The sequence below is a fragment of the Serinus canaria genome, chromosome 8 (genome assembly GCF_022539315.1).
Source record: "Serinus canaria isolate serCan28SL12 chromosome 8, serCan2020, whole genome shotgun sequence".
NCBI classification, from domain to species: domain Eukaryota; kingdom Metazoa; phylum Chordata; class Aves; order Passeriformes; family Fringillidae; genus Serinus; species Serinus canaria.
Window position 1 is genome coordinate 832,300 of NC_066322.1, and position 16,837 is coordinate 849,136.

The 16,837-nt window shown below is 54.3% G+C and overlaps 1 protein-coding gene across 1 annotated transcript in view; it reads left to right on the forward strand.

Moving 5' to 3' along the window:
* Positions 1-1,744: 1,744 nt before the first annotated feature.
* The window catches only part of LOC103815082 (leucine-rich repeat-containing protein 7), a 94,559-nt gene continuing 79,466 nt past the window's right edge, over positions 1,745-16,837 (forward strand). The window contains exon 1 of the mRNA XM_050977504.1: positions 1,745-1,880. Within this exon, the coding sequence (XP_050833461.1) occupies positions 1,745-1,880 (136 nt within the window). The remainder of the gene's footprint in view (positions 1,881-16,837) is intronic.

Consider the following 16,837-nt stretch of genomic DNA (forward strand, 5'->3'; position numbering starts at 1 on the left):
TCAGGGATGGGACACTGAGGGACAGCAGGGTGTCAGAAATAGGGAATTTTATCCTCCTGGGTATTCAGGGAATTTTATCCTCCTGGCATCCAGCTGACACCCCCTGCCCTGCCCGGTGGGAGCAGAGGCTCCATCCCTGGGGCTGCTCCATCCTCATCCGTGCCCATCCTGGCTGTCCCCGCCTGGGAAGGGGCTGGGGACATTCTGTGAGCGGGTGGAGGAGGAACTGCTCCCCTGCAGGGTGTGAATCCACCGGGCTGATCATCAGCACCGGGAAAATCCGCCAGGACACAGCTGGGGGCGGGAACCCAGCCCCAGCAGCCCGAGAGGTGTCCCAGGAACATCCAGGGCCACTTGAGAATCCCAATTAAGGATTTCGGTGGATGCGAGCCCAGCGCAGCCCGAGCTCCTCGAGGTGGTACCAAGCCCTATTTAAAGCTTTCCAAGAGCCACGATGTGTCCTTGGTTTTCATCTCAGCTCCCTCTAATTTTAGCGTGGTTTCCGTAGGCTCTCATTTGCAGATTGCATCAAATCCTAGGACGAGGCTTGCAGAACTCGGGGCTGGGTGTTGGGTTTTTTTTTGGTGGTGGTTTTTTTTTTTTTTTTCCCTGGGAATGCAGCAATTTGTCGAGAGCAGAGAAATCCTCCGTGTTTGACTGGGCAGAGCCGCCCCTCCTGGTGTGAGCTGCGGAGAAGTTGGGGAAGGGAGGAAGGTGGAGGGATGAGGAGGGATGGCTGGAAGAAGCTGGGAATGAGGCTGGAGAGCCCCGAGAGCCCCGGGGAGAGGCTGCTGCTGGCAGGGCTGGAGCCAAGCGCAAAATTAGGGGAAGAAAGGAGCCTTAAATCCCAGCGCTCTGCGAAGGGGGAGCAAATACCGTGTTAATGGATCAGGTTCTGGTGAATAAAGAAGAAAAGAAGCTGTAAGCTCAGGAAGGCTCTTTTTTATTATAAGGAGGAGAACATTCCTCATCCTTTAGTTCCCTTGGATCCGGAGTGAATGACTTTAGAGCTACAGGAGTTTAAGCTCATCGGAGGAGAACGGTGCTTCTTTTTCAATTTTTTCCTTTTTTTTTTTTTTTTTTTTTTTGCCTTCCCGAATATTTTGCCGGGGAAAAGATCTGGAAATGAGAGTTGGAGCCAAGAGAATCTGCGGAGGGCAAATGTAACCTTCTCTAGGCTAGGAACCAGCGGTCAGAAATAGCCCGAATTTGCCTGAGTCGGGTGAAGGAGAGCGCAGAGCGGATCCAGCCGGGATGTAGGGAGCACCGGTGGGACTGGGAGTGCCGAGCACATTCCCATGGCCGGGAATCCAGCGCTCGGCTCCGCGTCACGTGCATCGCCAGGCATCGCTCCTGCTCCCGGCGTGCCGGGGATGTGAAGACGTCCTTGGCAGATCTTGGATGCTCGGCAGCTGGGATTGAAATAAAGCGGTCGGCCGAGGGATCCGCCGGCAATAAAATCCGGCATCGAGGAGCCTTTGGACAGCCGCGGGAGCTCGGGAATCGTCCCCGCGGAGCGGGAGCACAGCGGGGCACGGAGAGCATCCCTGGGCTCTGCCAGCGCAGCCGCTCCGGAGCTGGATCCAGCGGGATTTAAACCTCGGCTCCCTGCGATCGCCTCGGCCCTGGATTGTTCCACAGCCCCGCTCGGCTGGGCGCTGCTTCTGCCGCTGGGACATCTCTGCTGCGGCAGGCGGCCAGGGCAGGGATGGCATGGCACGGGCACGGGCACGGGCACGGCGGCATGCCCGAATTCCCGCCGCGAGGAACGCGCCGAGGCAGCGGATTCACCCCTCCCATGAGCTACGGCAGGAGCCGGGAGCGGGGCCGGCGCCGGCGCTTGGTGTCCCTGCTGCAGAACCCATCCCTGCTCTGCAGAGGTGCCGGGGGCGGGCACGGGGTGGGGGACACGGCTGGGGACACCTGGGGGGCTTCGGGGACATACCTGGGGGGCTTTGGGGGGACACACCGGGGGGCTTCGGGGACACACACCTGGTGGCTTTAGGGGACAGACCCTGCGGGGCTCAGAGCTGCTGCCACGAGGGGACACGGCTCGGGGAGGGGGACGGAGCTTGGTGGCTTTAGGAGGGACAATGATGGCTGTGGTGGGGGACAAACCCTGCTGGAGGTTGAGGAGATGCTGGCAGGAGGGGACAGAGCTCTGTGGGGGCACACCTTGGTGGCTCTGTGGGGGCAGAGAGTGATGGCTTTGGTGGGGGACAAACCCTGCTGGGGATTGAGGAGATGCTGCCAGGAGGGGACAGAGCTCTGGGCAGGGGGACTTTGGTGGCTTTGAGAAGGACAAACCCTGCTGGGGGTTGAAGAGATGTTGCCAGAAGGGGACACAGCTCTGGGTGGGGGGACTTTGGTGGCTTTGGGGGCCAAGAAGCTGAGCCATGGCTGCCAGGAGCTCTGGCTCCAGCTTTTCCCTGGTCAAACCCCAGCAATCTCTGCTTCTCTTGCTTTTTCCCCAAATTCTTAAAAACCAGCTCCCTCCAGACACCTCCCCAAGCTCTGTTTCCAGCACCACCTTCCATCTTCCCTTCGCTGCTGCCCTTCCCAGGGCTGACCTTTGAAGAGTCTTTGGGCAGGGGTTCCTCAGCCCTGGGACACGTTTGGGAGGTGGTTTTGGCCCTCTGCTCCTGCCAGAAGGGCACCTGGACAGCCTGGACCAGAGGGACAGGTTGGGATGGTGCTGGAGCCACGCTGGGAATGGAGGGATGAGGCTGGGGAGGGGGCACTCCCTTCATAACCAGCACTGAAATCAGGACCTGGATTTGATGGCCCTCCCAGCTGGGGATATCCTGCTTCCCTCCTCTGAAGGGGCTGGAATCTCGTTGCACTTTGATTTCTCCCCAGGTATTTGCTGTGTGTGTGGCGTGGAGGCAGCTCTGCCTGTTGTTCCAAGAAATATTCCTACATTTTCCAGCCTGAGCACTAAATTGGAGGCTTTCAGCAGTTCCCTAATTATGTGAGACATTTTTTGTACTTAACAAATGGCTCTGATTCCTGCCAGCACTTCAGCCTGGTGTTCCAGGCCCGTGGGTGTCGGGGAACAGAACATATTTCTGTGTCTGTGAATATGATCCCACACGTTGTCTTAAGTGGGAAAATGTTCACAGCCCTTATATGGAGAGGGAATTTTTTTTTTCCCCCTCTAAATCCATCAGTGCCTTCTCCTGCAGTACTAATGCAGCTTGGTCCTCCTGGTGCTCTCCAGGCTGGATTAGGAAGCAGAAATATGCAATGGGCTTCCTTCTTTTCCTGGCAGGAGCGTGGTGAGACCTGCTCTGCCCTCAGAGCCCCCAGGAATTGGGGCTGGAAGGGGGGATGTCCTCCCCAACTGCAGAGCTGCCAGGTGAAGGTACCTGGGAGCAGCAGCTGCTCTTCCTCCTGGAACTGTGCCCCCTCCTTCCCCCAGGCTGGGAGCTCCCACCCCCAGCCCTGTTGGTGGCATTGCTGCAGCCAGGAACTGTGGGAAAAGGGCTGGGAATTGTGGAAAAGCTGGGAATTGTGGAAAAGCTGGGAATTGTGGAAAAGCTGGGATGTGTCCCAGCCCAGTGACAGGGCCCTGCTCCCCACTGCTGTGCCAGGGGCGTGGTGCCATGTCACTCAGGGAGCTCAGGAGCTCTGGGAGCACTTGGTGATGTCCTGAGGGAACTCTGGGGAGAGGCTGGGGCAGACTCCTGGAACAGAGCCTTGGGAGGAGATCCTTGGGCTGATGGATGGCTGGAATTGCCTTCCAATGGATTTTGTCCAGGAATATCCATGGCTGCACGAGGTGTTCCTGCCCAAGAGCATCACTCCCAAATCCTCTGGGGCCCTGTGATGCTCATGGAGGGGCAGCAGTGGAGTGAGGCCACTCTGTGCTGGTTCCTGGGAAAGCTGAGGGGAAAGGGAGCTTGGCCAGGCTGGAGTGGCCAGGGGGGTGGATGGGGCTGGGCACAGGGGCAGGATCCCCCCTGACCTGCTGGGAATGCTCTTCCCAAAGCACCCCAGGATCCCACTGGGCACCGCTGGCCAGGGACAGCTCGTTGTCCCCAGCTCCTTCTCCAGGGATCCTGCAGGATGGGCCATTTTGGGAATGAGGTTCTGCATGAGCCCTGAGCCCCAGCTTGGTGAATGGACCTGTGTTTGTAGGAATTTTTCTTGGGATGACAGAAGAGGGGTTTCTGTATTTGTTGATCCCTGGCTGCAGATGCTGCAGTGTTTTCCTCAGGGTTTTTTGTTCCTAGCAAAGCCACTTCTCAGCATTCCTGCGGAAATACCTGGGAAAGAGGCCACACTGAAAACTGGGAGCACCATCAGCTTTCCAGCCTGGGCACAGAAAACCCTGAAAACAAGGAATTCTGTGCATTTTCCAGGGCTGTCCTTGCCTCCACCTGCCAGGAAAAGGCTCTCCTTTAACGAGATGTCATTCTCCCTCTGCTGGAAGAACATTTCCAGTTGTGATGACACCCATGTGGGAACTTGGACAAGTGGAAGAGGGAGCTCCAGGAGCTGCCAGGCCCAGGCCTTCCATCAGAGCTGCTGTTTTGGGGGGACAGATTCAGCATCAGCAGGTGTGAGGCAAAGTGCCAGCCTGGATTTAGTCCTTGCCCAAGACATCTTGGCTTTGGAGTGGTGACTTTGGATAAATCTCGTCCCCAAGGTCACTCTGTATCCATGGGGAGGGCTGGGAAAATCCACCCACAGAGCAGCTGCCTGATTTGTTCCCTTCTGCAGTTTTTCTTTAATCCAGCAGATTTTGGGGCAAGCACAAACCAGGCTGGGAGTAAGGAGGCAGGAGAGTGGCATTCCAGGGAATTTTGGAGTCCCCTTCCCTGGAGGTGACACTCAGTGCTCTGGGCTGGGGACAAGGTGGGGATTGGGCACAGCTTGGTGACCTTGGAGGGCTTTTCCTCAGGAATTCTGGGGTTCTGTCGCTCAGGATTTGCTGGAATCTCATCCACAGGGCTGGTGAAGGCAGGAGAACCTCACTGGTGTGAGCCCTCAGTAACCTGGGGTTGGGAAATGTGAATTCCTCTGGCTGGATGTGATCCTGCCCGGCCACCTGAACTCCCCATCCCTGAGAGGGACCAACATCTCCTGCTGGCTCTGGCCAGGAGCACAGAGAGTGCCTGGAATCGTGGGCTGGGAAAAGCTTTTAGTGCTTTCAGGGCACTTGCTTTCAGCTGTGAACTCTGATTTCCAGGGGTTGTTTGCTTCCCAGGAAATCCTGGGCAGCTCGTCCCCCCACCAAACACATTTGCTTTTTACTCAGCCTGATTTAATTCCTCTCTGCCCAGGATTTCTGACCAGATGCAGCAGAGCTGACTCTGGGCTGCCCCACAGCTTTTCCTTGCTCTCTGGAATACCCAGAAGGTCAAATCCCATCCTTGGTGTCCTCATGATTTATCTGGAGTCAGGAGAGCTCCACAGGGTGCATTCCTTGGCTCCCAGGGCAGGGCAGGACCTGTGGGAGCTGCTGGGTGAATCAGCTGCTCTGCTGAGAGACTCAGCCACCTTTATCCTAAAAAAGCCTCCCAGATTTCCTCTGGAGCAGCCACAACCCAGCTGATTGCAGCAGGGATCCAAACGGGACTTTGAAATGGAAGTGAAAATAAAATTAAGAGAAAATAAAGCGAATAAATATTGAGATAGAAATAAACCACAGAGTGGAGGCTGCTGCCACCATTTAACTGCAGATAGAACACCAACACTTCTTCTTAATTAAGGAGTGGAGAAAGCTAATTAGCAAACTGCATCATGGCATTGTTGTGGAGATGAGGGCTTTGTGATTTAAGTTGCTTTGAGGAAGCAGGCCAGGAAAGAAATCCAGGTTTCCTGGAAGATCTGTAATGATTTCATAATTGACTTCCTGGAGCAGGATTGTTAATTTTGTGGGATTTCAGCTGCTTGTGTGTTTGTGCTTTATTTGTCAGGGAGAGGTGCAGAGGCCAGGTTTGTTTGGAGCAGTTCTGGGAGCCCTGGGACAAGGTTTACTGGGGGAGGTGGTGGGGATAGACAGGAACCTGAGCTGTGGTTCATTCTGCACAGCTGAACTGGGAATTTGGGATGGAATTAGAGGAGCTTTGGGGTTAAATGATCTTTAACAGAACCCCAGAATATGCTGGGTTGGGAGGGACCCTCAGCATTATTGAGCCCAACTCCTGTTTCCCACAAAACCCAAGTGGGAATCCCAAAGAGGGGGAAAACACCCCAAAAATCTGTGGAACCCAACCCAGACCATCCCACAGCCCTGTGACTCAGAACAAATGTCCTGCAATCCGTGTAAAAGGTAAAAAAAACTTCATTTTAAACAGGCTCAGGCAATTCCAGGGTGTGTGGAGAGGCTGAAAAGGAAAGGAATCCTTTTCCACAGGAACCCTTGGACTGGACAGGGTCCATGGGAACCAGGAATGAGCTGGAAGTGCCCCAGTTTGGAGCAGCCCCTGCCAGGAGCCCACCCCAGCCTCCCCTCAGAGTGACCCTGCCGGTCCCTGGGGCGAGGGGGGAGATGCTTGGTGGCCTCGGGGCAGGAGGGGAGCTGTCCCCTGCAGGTGTGTCCCTTTTCCCACTGCCTGGGAAGCAGATTGTTCCCCGTGCTCCGAGCCAGGCTCCCGCTGCTCACATTTGCAGCCTCATTTCACCTGGGACAGTGCCTGGAGCAGCCCCGTGGGATCCTGGAGCAGCAGAGCTTTATGGATGAGATAATCAGCAGCTCCTGAAAGTGATTAAATAAAGGTGGCACCTCCAGTCAGCGTCCTGGGGTGGTTTTGCCAGGTTTTGATGGATCATTTGAGTGTTTTCAGGAGACTTTCCATACTGGGAGCAGCAGGCAGAGCATTAAATCCAGGGATCCCAGGGTCTGCTGAAGGTCAGCATTCCCTGTGGCAGGTGCAGGGCTGTGCATCCAGCACAAATATTGCAGCTCTCACATTCAGGGGGTGATTTTTGTGCTTTTCCCTCCTGTTTCCTCGGTTTATTTCTGTGAAATAAATGTGGGGAGCAGTTATGGCCCAGGACAAATGCTGGGATTTCTGTGCCATGTGTTCCCTGGCTCCTGTGGAGCTGTGCCCTGGCAGTTCCATTCCTTCCTTTGGCCTTTTGGCAGAGCAGTTTTTCGTGGAACCCCGGAGTGGTTTGGGTTGGGAGGGACCTCAAACCCCATCCCATGGCATGGCAGGGACACCTCCCCTACCCCACAGCTGCTCTGGGCACCCTCTTAAAATCCAGATTTTAGATCCAACATCCCCAGCAAAGTTCTCCAAAGACTCCTCTGGCCATTTGCCCTCAGCTTGGTGGTTCCTGGGAGCACAAAAATTGGTCATTCTTTAGAAACACTGAGCTCTCAAAAATCCCATTCCTTTATCTGTTGATGGTAATTAGGGGGGTTAATTACCCAGGGGTTCCTGGTGGTTGTGGCAGCACAGGAAGGTGAATGTCCCAGCCTGGTCTGAGCTGCACGGAGGGACCTCGGCAGAGCTGAGGCAGCGTCACTGTCCCCTGCCGTGGGTGGGGTGGCAGGAGGTGACAGTGCCACCCTGCCCACGCTGTGCCGCTCCTGTCCCCTCCCTGAGCTTCTCCTGCAGCAGGAGGAGCCTGGAATCTGTGCATTCCAAATGCTGGAGGCTTGGCCAGGGCCTGGTTCAGGGGTTTAAAGGCTGTGTGGGAGCAGCAGCTCTCCAGCCTGGTCCGAGCTCAATTCCACCCCAGCCTTGATCCCAGCTCAATTCCACCTCAGCCTTGATCCCAGCTCAATTCCACACCAGCCTAGGCTGGAATTCCTGCCCTTCCTATCTTTGATCCCAGCTCAATTCCACACCAGCCTAGGCTGGAATTCCTGCCCTTCCTATCTTTGATCCCAGCTCAATTCCACCCCAGCCTTGATCCCAGCTCAATTCCACACCAGCCTAAGCTGGAATTCCTGCCCTTCCTATCTTTGATCCCAGCTCAATTCCACACCAGCCTAGGCTGCCATTCCTGCCCTTCCTATCTTTGATTCCAGCTCAATTCCACACCAGCCTAGGCTGCCATTCCTGCCCTTCCTATCTTTGATCCCAGCTCAATTCCACACAGCCTAGGCTGGAATTCCTGCCCAGCCCATCCTTGATCCCAGCTCAATTCCACGCAGCCCAGGCTGCCATTCCTGCCAGCCCAGCCTCAGCAGCAGCACTCCCCAGCATTCCAAAGCTCATCCAAAGCCCTCCCATAAATCAGAGCTTGCTGCAAATCCAGGAGTGCAAGCACAGAATATTTTAGATGTTTTAGGAATCAGAGCCCGTGTGCTTTGGCAGCCAGGGTCTGGGGTTGGAGTTTGGTGGGGATTTGTTTGGGGAATTTTTTTTTTTTTTTGGTATGTCCATTGGCATGGCCAGGCACTTTCCCTTCTTTTTTTTTTTGTTTGATTTTTTTCCCTTTCCAGTTTGGTCAGGATGACCTTTGTTTGTTGGGAGCTGAACTTGTGGCTGTGCTTGATGGTTGGGTGAGGATTTTGTTACCCTGTGAAGGGGATGATGCTGCAGGGGGAGATTAAACCCAAGGCTGGTTACTTTACATATCCTGAGACTTTTCACCCTAAAATGGAGGTTGTACTTCCCACTTTTAGCCTGGAGAAAAGGAGGAATTTCTCCATGGAAAAGGTGGTCAGGCCTTGGAGCTGCCTGGGGAAGTGCTGGGGTCCCCATTCCTGGGGGGATTTCACAGCCCCAGTGGAATGAAGGTCCCTGTCCATTCTCCACGCTGGATTTGGGGTGAACTCCAACATTTGGTGATGGAAGAATCCCAACAATTGCAGGAGAAGCTCTCAGGCACCCTGACTGTCCCTGAAAGGCTTTGTTCCTTGTGATGGTTTCCAGCACTGCTTCCAGTTTCACAGGTTTTAAAAATATCCCTCCCAGTTTTGGTAGGAGGAAGTTTTCCTGCAGGAAAAGCGAAATGGCCATAAAAGGCTTGTTATTAAATCTTACGAGCTGGGTGTTTTTAATTTAACTTGTTACATCACAGGAGTGTGAATTCATTAAACTTCCTATTCTTATATGTGGGATCTATTTTAGCTGATGAATCTCTAAGAAAAAAGGTTGGAGATGCGTCAGCAGCTCCTGGGGCTCTCTGGGAGGAAAATACATGGAATGAAAAAGGGCTGGATGGAAGGCAAGGGAGCAGTGCCTGTGTCCTTCATCCTGCTGGAGGAAGAGGAGGGAACAGCCCCTGGTCATGGCCTGGGGGGACAGCTTGGAGTGCTCTCCCTCCCTTCCCTTTCCACTCTCTGGTGTGGGGCTGACCAGGAGCCCCGGCCAGCTCAGCCCCTCTGGGCTGGGAGGTGACAGTCCCTCTGGGCTGGGGGCTGGGAGGTGACAGTCCCTCTGGGCTGGGGGCTGGGAGGTGACAGTCCCTCTGGGCTGGGAGGTGACAGCCCCTGGGGGAGGTGACAGTCCCTCTGGGCTGGGAGGTGACAGTCCCTCTGGGCTGGGAGGTGACAGTCCCTCTGGGCTGGGGGCTGGGAGGTGACAGCCCCTCTAGGCTGGGAGGTGACAGCCCCTTTGGGCTGGGAGGTGACAGTCCCTTTGGGCTGGGAGGTGACAGCCCCTCTGGGCTGGGAGGTGACAGTCCCTCTGGGCTGGGAGGTGACAGCCCCTCTGGGCTGGGAGGTGACAGTCCCTCTGGGCTGGGGGCTGGGAGGTGACAGTCCCTCTGGGCTGGGAGGTGACAGTCCCTCTGGGCTGGGAGGTGACAGTCCCTCTAGGCTGGGAGGTGACAGCCCCTTTGGGCTGGGAGGTGACAGTCCCTCTGGGCTGGGAGGTGACAGTCCCTCTGGGCTGGGAGGTGACAGTCCCTCTGGGCTGGGAGGTGACAGTCCCTTTGGGCTGGGAGGTGACAGTCCCTGGGGGCTGAGGGCTGGGAGGTGACAGCCCCCGGTGGCCAGGCTGGCTGTGCCATGTCCCTGCCCTCTCTGAGTGTGTGCCCTCCTGCCAGCATCTCCCTCTGGGGCTCTCTTGGAGCCTCTTTGGGAGCAAGTTCCCCGTGCGAGAGCTGAGCTGTGCTAAATGGGGCTGGGATGGGTTCCATGCCAGGGCAGGAGGATGCTGCCAGAGGGCTCTGGTAAATCCCCTGTCCCCTCCTCAGGGGATGTGGCACTGCTGGGACAGCACAGGGCCGGCTCTGGGGGTGCTCTTTGCTTTTTATTCTGTTTTCATTCCAAGAGTTGTAACAGCCCAAGCAGATTTTGCTTCCTGCTGTCCCAAATCCCTCTGCAGCACAGCATTCCCAAGGGCAGCTGGGGCTCCTCCCTTTGGCTTTCTCTGAGGGCTTGAACTTAAATTTGAAATTTCTTTGGGTTCAGAGAGACCTCAAAGCCCACCCAGTGCCACCCCTGCCATGGCAGGGACACCTCCCACTGTCCCAGGCTGCTCCAGCCTGGCCTTGGGCACTGCCAGGGATCCAGGGGCAGCCCCAGCTGCTCTGGGAATTCCATCCCAGCCCCACATCCCCCTCCCAGGTGATGTGAGGTGCTATTCCTTCCCAACATCCCAGCCATCCCTGCCCTCTGGCAGTGGGAAGCCACTCCCTGTGTCCTGTCCCTGATTGAAAATCACTTTAAATCACTTTTCAATCACTCTGGGGAGGAGCTGAAGTGTCCAAAGGCTCGGAGCCGTCCCCTGGAGGATCCTGCTCTGGCTCTGGAGATTCCCACTCAGGATTTGGCTGCTCCCCTGAACCTTTCCTGTGTGAATCCCAGGCTCCTGAGTGCAGTGCAGTGCCCTGGTGCAGCTGGAAATGCATTTCTGGGGTCCCTGATCCCCCTCATCCCAGCAGCAGGAATGCCAAGGCTGCCCTGGCCCTGCAGGGTGAGAGGCACACGTGGACTGGCATTAATTTTATTAAGCTGCTGTAATTCTCCCTGAATGATGTTGTGTGCTGCTGATTCCATTGCAGAGTGCAGGATCAGTGTCAGGCTGCCAGGCCTGGGACTATTCCCCTTATCCCATTTTCTCCAGTAATTCCGTGCAGCAGCTGCCTGCTCCCTCCTAATCCCCTTTGCCAAGGAAGTGCAGTTTGTCACAAAAAAGTGTTATTTTAGTTCTAGTTTAGTCCTTGTTTTAAAACACAAAGGCTCCAGAGAGTTACAGACACAATCCCAAAGATTTTTGGAAAAGAAGCACCATGGAAAGCAGGAATCTGCAGGGAACATTGGCCTGGACTAGTTCTTGCTGAAATAAACCCCCAGAAATTCCCATAAACTCTCATTCATTCAGTGTTGGAGCCAACACAGAGGCATCAATATATTCACTGCTCCAATAAGTCATCAGTTAATTTTATTTCTAGATTTCTTCCCAAAATCCTGGCAGTGATCAAGAGGGCCCCTCTTTGGCCTGAGCTCTCCCAGATCCTGTTTGGGAAGCAGAGAAATTCCTGCAAAATGTGGCAAAGTGCTCTGAGCTGCTGTGTGACCCCAGCCAGAGTGGCTTTTGTGGGCTGGAAACCACTCCAGCCCCCACCCCTGCTTTTCCAGGGATGATTTAACACTCCATAAATCAGGACACACACCCAGGCAGTAAAAAGGGACAATATCTCAAGGTACCATAGAGAAAAGTAACATTAGTTACAAACTTAGACAGCCAGTGTCACCCTGCTTGCTTATTTACAGGAGGAATAACTCACCCAAACTGGGCAGGGAGGGGAGGGCAGCTGCCACTGAGGCTGGGAACTTTTTGGCAATTTAGCTGTCAGGAAAGCACTGCTGGAAAACCCAATTTTCCTGACTGCCAGTGACTGTGGAATGAAGTGATTTTTGGGGCTGGTGGTGCACCTTGCACTGGGGGAGCTCACACATCCCCAGTGCTGGTGGCTCTTCCCCATCTCCCGAGCCAGAGCTGCAGAATCAGGAAATCTATTTTAGGAGAGGCAGAGAAATCCCCAGGGCTGCTCAGGGACTCTGGAAAAGTCTCCCTGTGGACGTGGGCTGTGCTGAGGTGCTCCTGAGACACCAGGACAGGATTTGCTGCCTTTCCTCGGATGTCTGGAGAAAACCTGAAGGAAAATGATGGAAAGCTGCTGCTCTGGGTTAATTTAATTTGATTTCTCTCTTACAGCAGTCCCTCCCTGGCAGGCACAGGCTCTCAGGCAGGAAACCCTGGGAATTCCAGGCTGTGCTTTCCTGATCTCCTGGAAGGTGCCTTTGGAGGAGCAGGGCTTAGGAGTTTGCTGAACTGCGTGGCCAGGGGTGGTTCTGGGGGCATTTTGGTGCCCTGAGAGCAGCAGGACGTGGCTCAAGGCTCTGAACGATTTGCTAATGAGGGGCTGTGCTCGGAATGGAACCTCGGGGAAGCTCCAGGGGAAGGGAAATGTGCTCCTTTTACCTCTGCGTTTGTAACTGCACAGCTGAGAGCCAGGGCAGGGAGGGAGAGGCTCCAGCTCAGCTGCACAGGAGGGCAAAGTCCCTTCCACTGAAATCAGGCTGGGGTTTCTTGGGGTGAAGGAGAGGGGAGATTCCTCCAGGAAGCCAAGCAAGAGGGAAAATAAAGGATTCTTGATTTATTTCTTTGCCAATCCTGGAGTGAGGGCTGGACCCCTTATTTGCAAATCCTCAGTGGAGATAATTGGATAACTAAAGATAAATATTGTGGTTAAATTCGATGCAAATTTGTCAGGTTTATTTTAATCTTTTCAGGCTTGGGTTTGAGTTTTGCCGTTCAGCTGTGCTTTAACAAGCATTATTCCAGCTGACCGTGCAACCTGAGCTTGAGGTGGGATCCTGAGGGATCAGCTGGGTCTGGGATCCTCAGGTGCTGGATTTGTGCTGGGCACTGAGGTGTGACAGGAGCTGAGAACCGGGAATCCCTCCTGGATGGCCCTGGCAGAAGGCCCAGCTGGGGAGGGCTGCAAGAGGCAAACCTTGGGTCACCTCTGTTTTAAACCATCAAACTCCAGGCGTCCCTGGAGTGCTTCTGAACCTCACCTTCATTTGCTGTCATTTCTGCTGTGGTGAGATTTTGGAATACTCAGGGAGCCACAATCCTTCGGATTTTCTCAGTGAAGTCCTGGGGGTTATTTGTTGGGCAGGGATCTGAGAGTGATCAGGGAGCTGTGGTGACAGCAGGAGGAAAGGGAATGGCACAGGAGGGAAGCAGGAAGGCACTGGGGATCAGGAGTTGTGTCTCCACGAGGAGCTCAGCTGGGTGTTCCACACCTCCCTTTCCTGCTGCTCTGTACCCACCTGCTCCTGGCAGGGGGACAGGTGATGCTCACACCTGTAACTCCTGCCTGGGAGGGCTCCCCAGAACCAGGGAGCCATGGAATCACTGGGATGGAAAAGCCCTCTGAGCCCGTGGAGTCCCCTGGCACTGCCAAGGCCACCCAAGTGTCACATCCACAGGGCTTTAAATCCCTGCAGGAATGGGGACTCCACCCTGCCCTGGGCAGCTGTGCCAAGGCCTGAGAGCCCTTTCCATGAGGGAATTCCTCCTGCTGTCCTGCCTGACCCTCCCCTGGCACAGCCTGAGGCCGTTCCCTTCTGTGCCATCCCTTTCCCAGCAGGATCCCCCCAGGTGAGCCCAGAGTGACAAATCCGTGTCTAAGGATGGGGTGTGGAGTGAATCCTCTCTCTGGAGAGCCTGGGGAGCAGCAGCAGGAGGGGCTGACGGGGAGCTGGCATTCCCAAAAGCCCCCGTGGGAGCTGGGCTGGCTGGGATGCAGGCAGAGCTCTCTCCACGGCCTCAGTGGGAAGCTGGGATGAACTCTTCCCGTGGAATCCTGGCTCCTGGAGGGACTGAGGCCAGCCAGCCCCAGCCTGGTCACCCATCCCTTCCTCCACCTCCCTTTGATTCCCTGTCCTCCTTTCCAGGCCAGGAACAGCCGTCAGGCAGCCCCTGAGTGCTCGGTGTTGCTGGGGAGGTAAAGGACACTCCAAGCTCTGCTGGGAGAGCCAAGCAATTCCCCTCTTGGATCTGACCCAAAACTTCCAGTCAGTGCCTTGGGAAAGGAGAACGTTGGGAAGAGGGAGTGAAGTCCCTTGTGACAGGAACACATCCCAGCCTTGGAATGTTCCCAGCTCCAGGGGGCCCTGAACCAGTCCTGCCATGGAAACAAACCAGGATTTGAACATTTAACCAGGAGCTCCATCCTTTCTCTCCTGGCTGGAAAAGGGAAAGTTGTGTTGGGTTCTCTTTGTTGGAGAAAACTGGTCAGTGAGAAAGAAATCAGGATTTGCTGTGACCCGGTTTTGTTTGGGATGGAGGGAGAAGGGAGAGGGCCAGGAAGGAATTCCATTATTCTGAGGAAGGAATTCCATTATTCCAAGGAAGGAATTCCATTATTCCAAGGAAGGAGTTCCATTATTCCAAGGAAGGAATTCCATTATTCTGAGGAAGGAATTCCATTATTCCGAGGAAGGAGTTCCATTATTCCAAGGAAGGAATTCCATTATTCCGAGGAAGGGATTCCATTATTCCGAGGAAGGAATTCCATTATTCCAAGGAAGGAATTCCATTATTCTGAGGAAGGGATTCCATCATTCCAAGGAAGGGATTCCATTATTCCGAGGAAGGAGTTCCATTATTCCGAGGGAGGGATTCCATTATTCCAAGGAAGGAGTTCCATTATTCCGAGGGAGGGATTCCATTATTCCCTGTGGAGGAGCTGAATGGAGCAGCAGGCGGGAGTAGCCCTGGGCACTGAGAGAAGTTTTGCCTCACGGAGTGAAAATGGGCTTGGCAGGGTTGTTGTAATTCCAGTCATCCCCTCCGAAATCTGGAGTGCCCCTGGAATTCCCTGCTGGAAGTGCTGGGGATGGACAAGGTCCTCAGGGCCAGGGGGGGATTGCTGGGCTCTGGCAGGGCAGGAGTTGGATTCCCTGATCCTTGCAGGTCCCTTCCCACCACCCTGTGCTCCTCTGACTTGTTCCCATGTGGAACTGACCCCTCTGGAATCCCACTCCTGGGAAAGCTCCCTGGGAGGATCCAGCCTGGATGAGAGGCAGCCAGATCGGACAGGCAGCTGGGGCTGCCCCATCCCAAAAATCCAAACTCTCCTGGTATCCCTCAAATCAAATCCCTCCTGGTATCCCTAAAATCCAACCCCTCCTGGTATCCCTCAGATCCAGCCTCTCCTGGTATCCCTCAGATCCAGCCCCTCCTGGTATCCCTCAGATCCAGCCTCTCCTGGTATCCCTCAGATCCAGCCTCTCCTGGTATCCCTCAGATCCAGCCTCTCCTGGTATTCCTCAGATCCAGCCCTCCTGGTACCCTCAGATCCAGCCTCTCCTGGTATCCCTCAGATCCAGCCCCTCCTGGTATCCCTCAGATCCAGCCCCTCCTGGTATCCCTCAGATCCAGCCCCTCCTGGCATCCCTCAGATCCAACCCCTCCTGGCATCCCTCAGATCCAGCCCCTCCTGGTATCCCTCAGATCCAGCCTCTCCTGGTACCCCTCAGATCCAGCCCCTCCTGGTATCCCTCAGATCCAGCCCCTCCTGGTACCCCTCAGATCCAGCCTCTCCTGGTATCCCTCAGATCCAGCCTCTCCTGGTATCCCTCAGATCCAACCTCTCCTGCTATCCCTCAGATCCAGCCCCTCCTGGTATCCCTCAGATCCAGCCCCTCCTGGTATCCCTCAGATCCAGCCCCTCCTGGTACCCCTCAGATCCAGCCTCTCCTGGTATCCCTCAGATCCAGCCTCTCCTGGTATCCCTCAGATCCAGCCTCTCCTGGTATCCCTCAGATCCAACCTCTCCTGCTATCCCTCAGATCCAGCCCCTCCTGGTATCCCTCAGATCCAGCCCCTCCTGGTATCCCTCAGATCCAGCCCCTCCTGGTATCCCTCAGATCCAGCCTCTCCTGGTATCCCTCAGATCCAGCCCCTCCTGGTATCCCTCAGATCCAGCCCCTCCTGGTATCCCTCAGATCCAGCCCCTCCTGGTATCCCTCAGATCCAGCCCCTCCTGGTATCCCTCAGATCCAGCCCCTCCTGGTATCCCTCAGATCCAGCCTCTCCTGGTATCCCTCAGATCCAACCTCTCCTGCTATCCCTCAGATCCAGCCCCTCCTGGTATCCCTCAGATCCAGCCCCTCCTGGCATCCCTCAGATCCATCTCTCCCTGTGCCTGTGGGCCCTGCCACCCATTTTTAATGGAATTTTAACAGATGCCAGGGAAAGTGCACCTGGAATTGGCCTCGTGTTTCTGACATGAAAATATCCCTGGGTGCTGTGACAGCCACAGGGTGGTGAATTTACATCCCAGAAAATTCCCAGCATTTCTGTCCGTGCAAATCAGTAACGTGGAAGGAGGGGGGGGGGGGTAAAAAAACCCAGCAGTTTTTGGGACAAATTTCTTTCCCTGCATTTTGTAGGATATAAATCTCCTTTGTGACAAGAGAGCTGTTATCACCAGGGGCTAAAAGCCACCAAAGAAAGCAGTTAAAAGGTTCATTCTGCTCCTAAAAAAGAGCTCCTATCATTCCCATTACTGTCACTCCGAGTTAAGTATGGAGGATGCACAGGAAAGAAATTTCAGACTTTTAAAACAACATTTTTTCTATGAAAATGAATGTAAAATGATCAAATTTATATTTTTAAATATATTTGTTTCAAAATATATCCCCCTTTTAATTCTTAAAGGACTCAGTTACATAAAATATTTTCTCAATGTTTCTTTAGTTAAAAGGTGAATTTGAAAAATATTTCTAAATAAATAACTATAATTATGTAATGTGCATTTATATAAATATAAACAGACATTTATAAATGCCTCAAGTACAAGTAGATAAATACATACATTTATTAATACAAATATGGGCGTATAAATGCATAAATACCCAAAGCACACAGAAATTTAAATATGTAAATATCAAATATAGCTT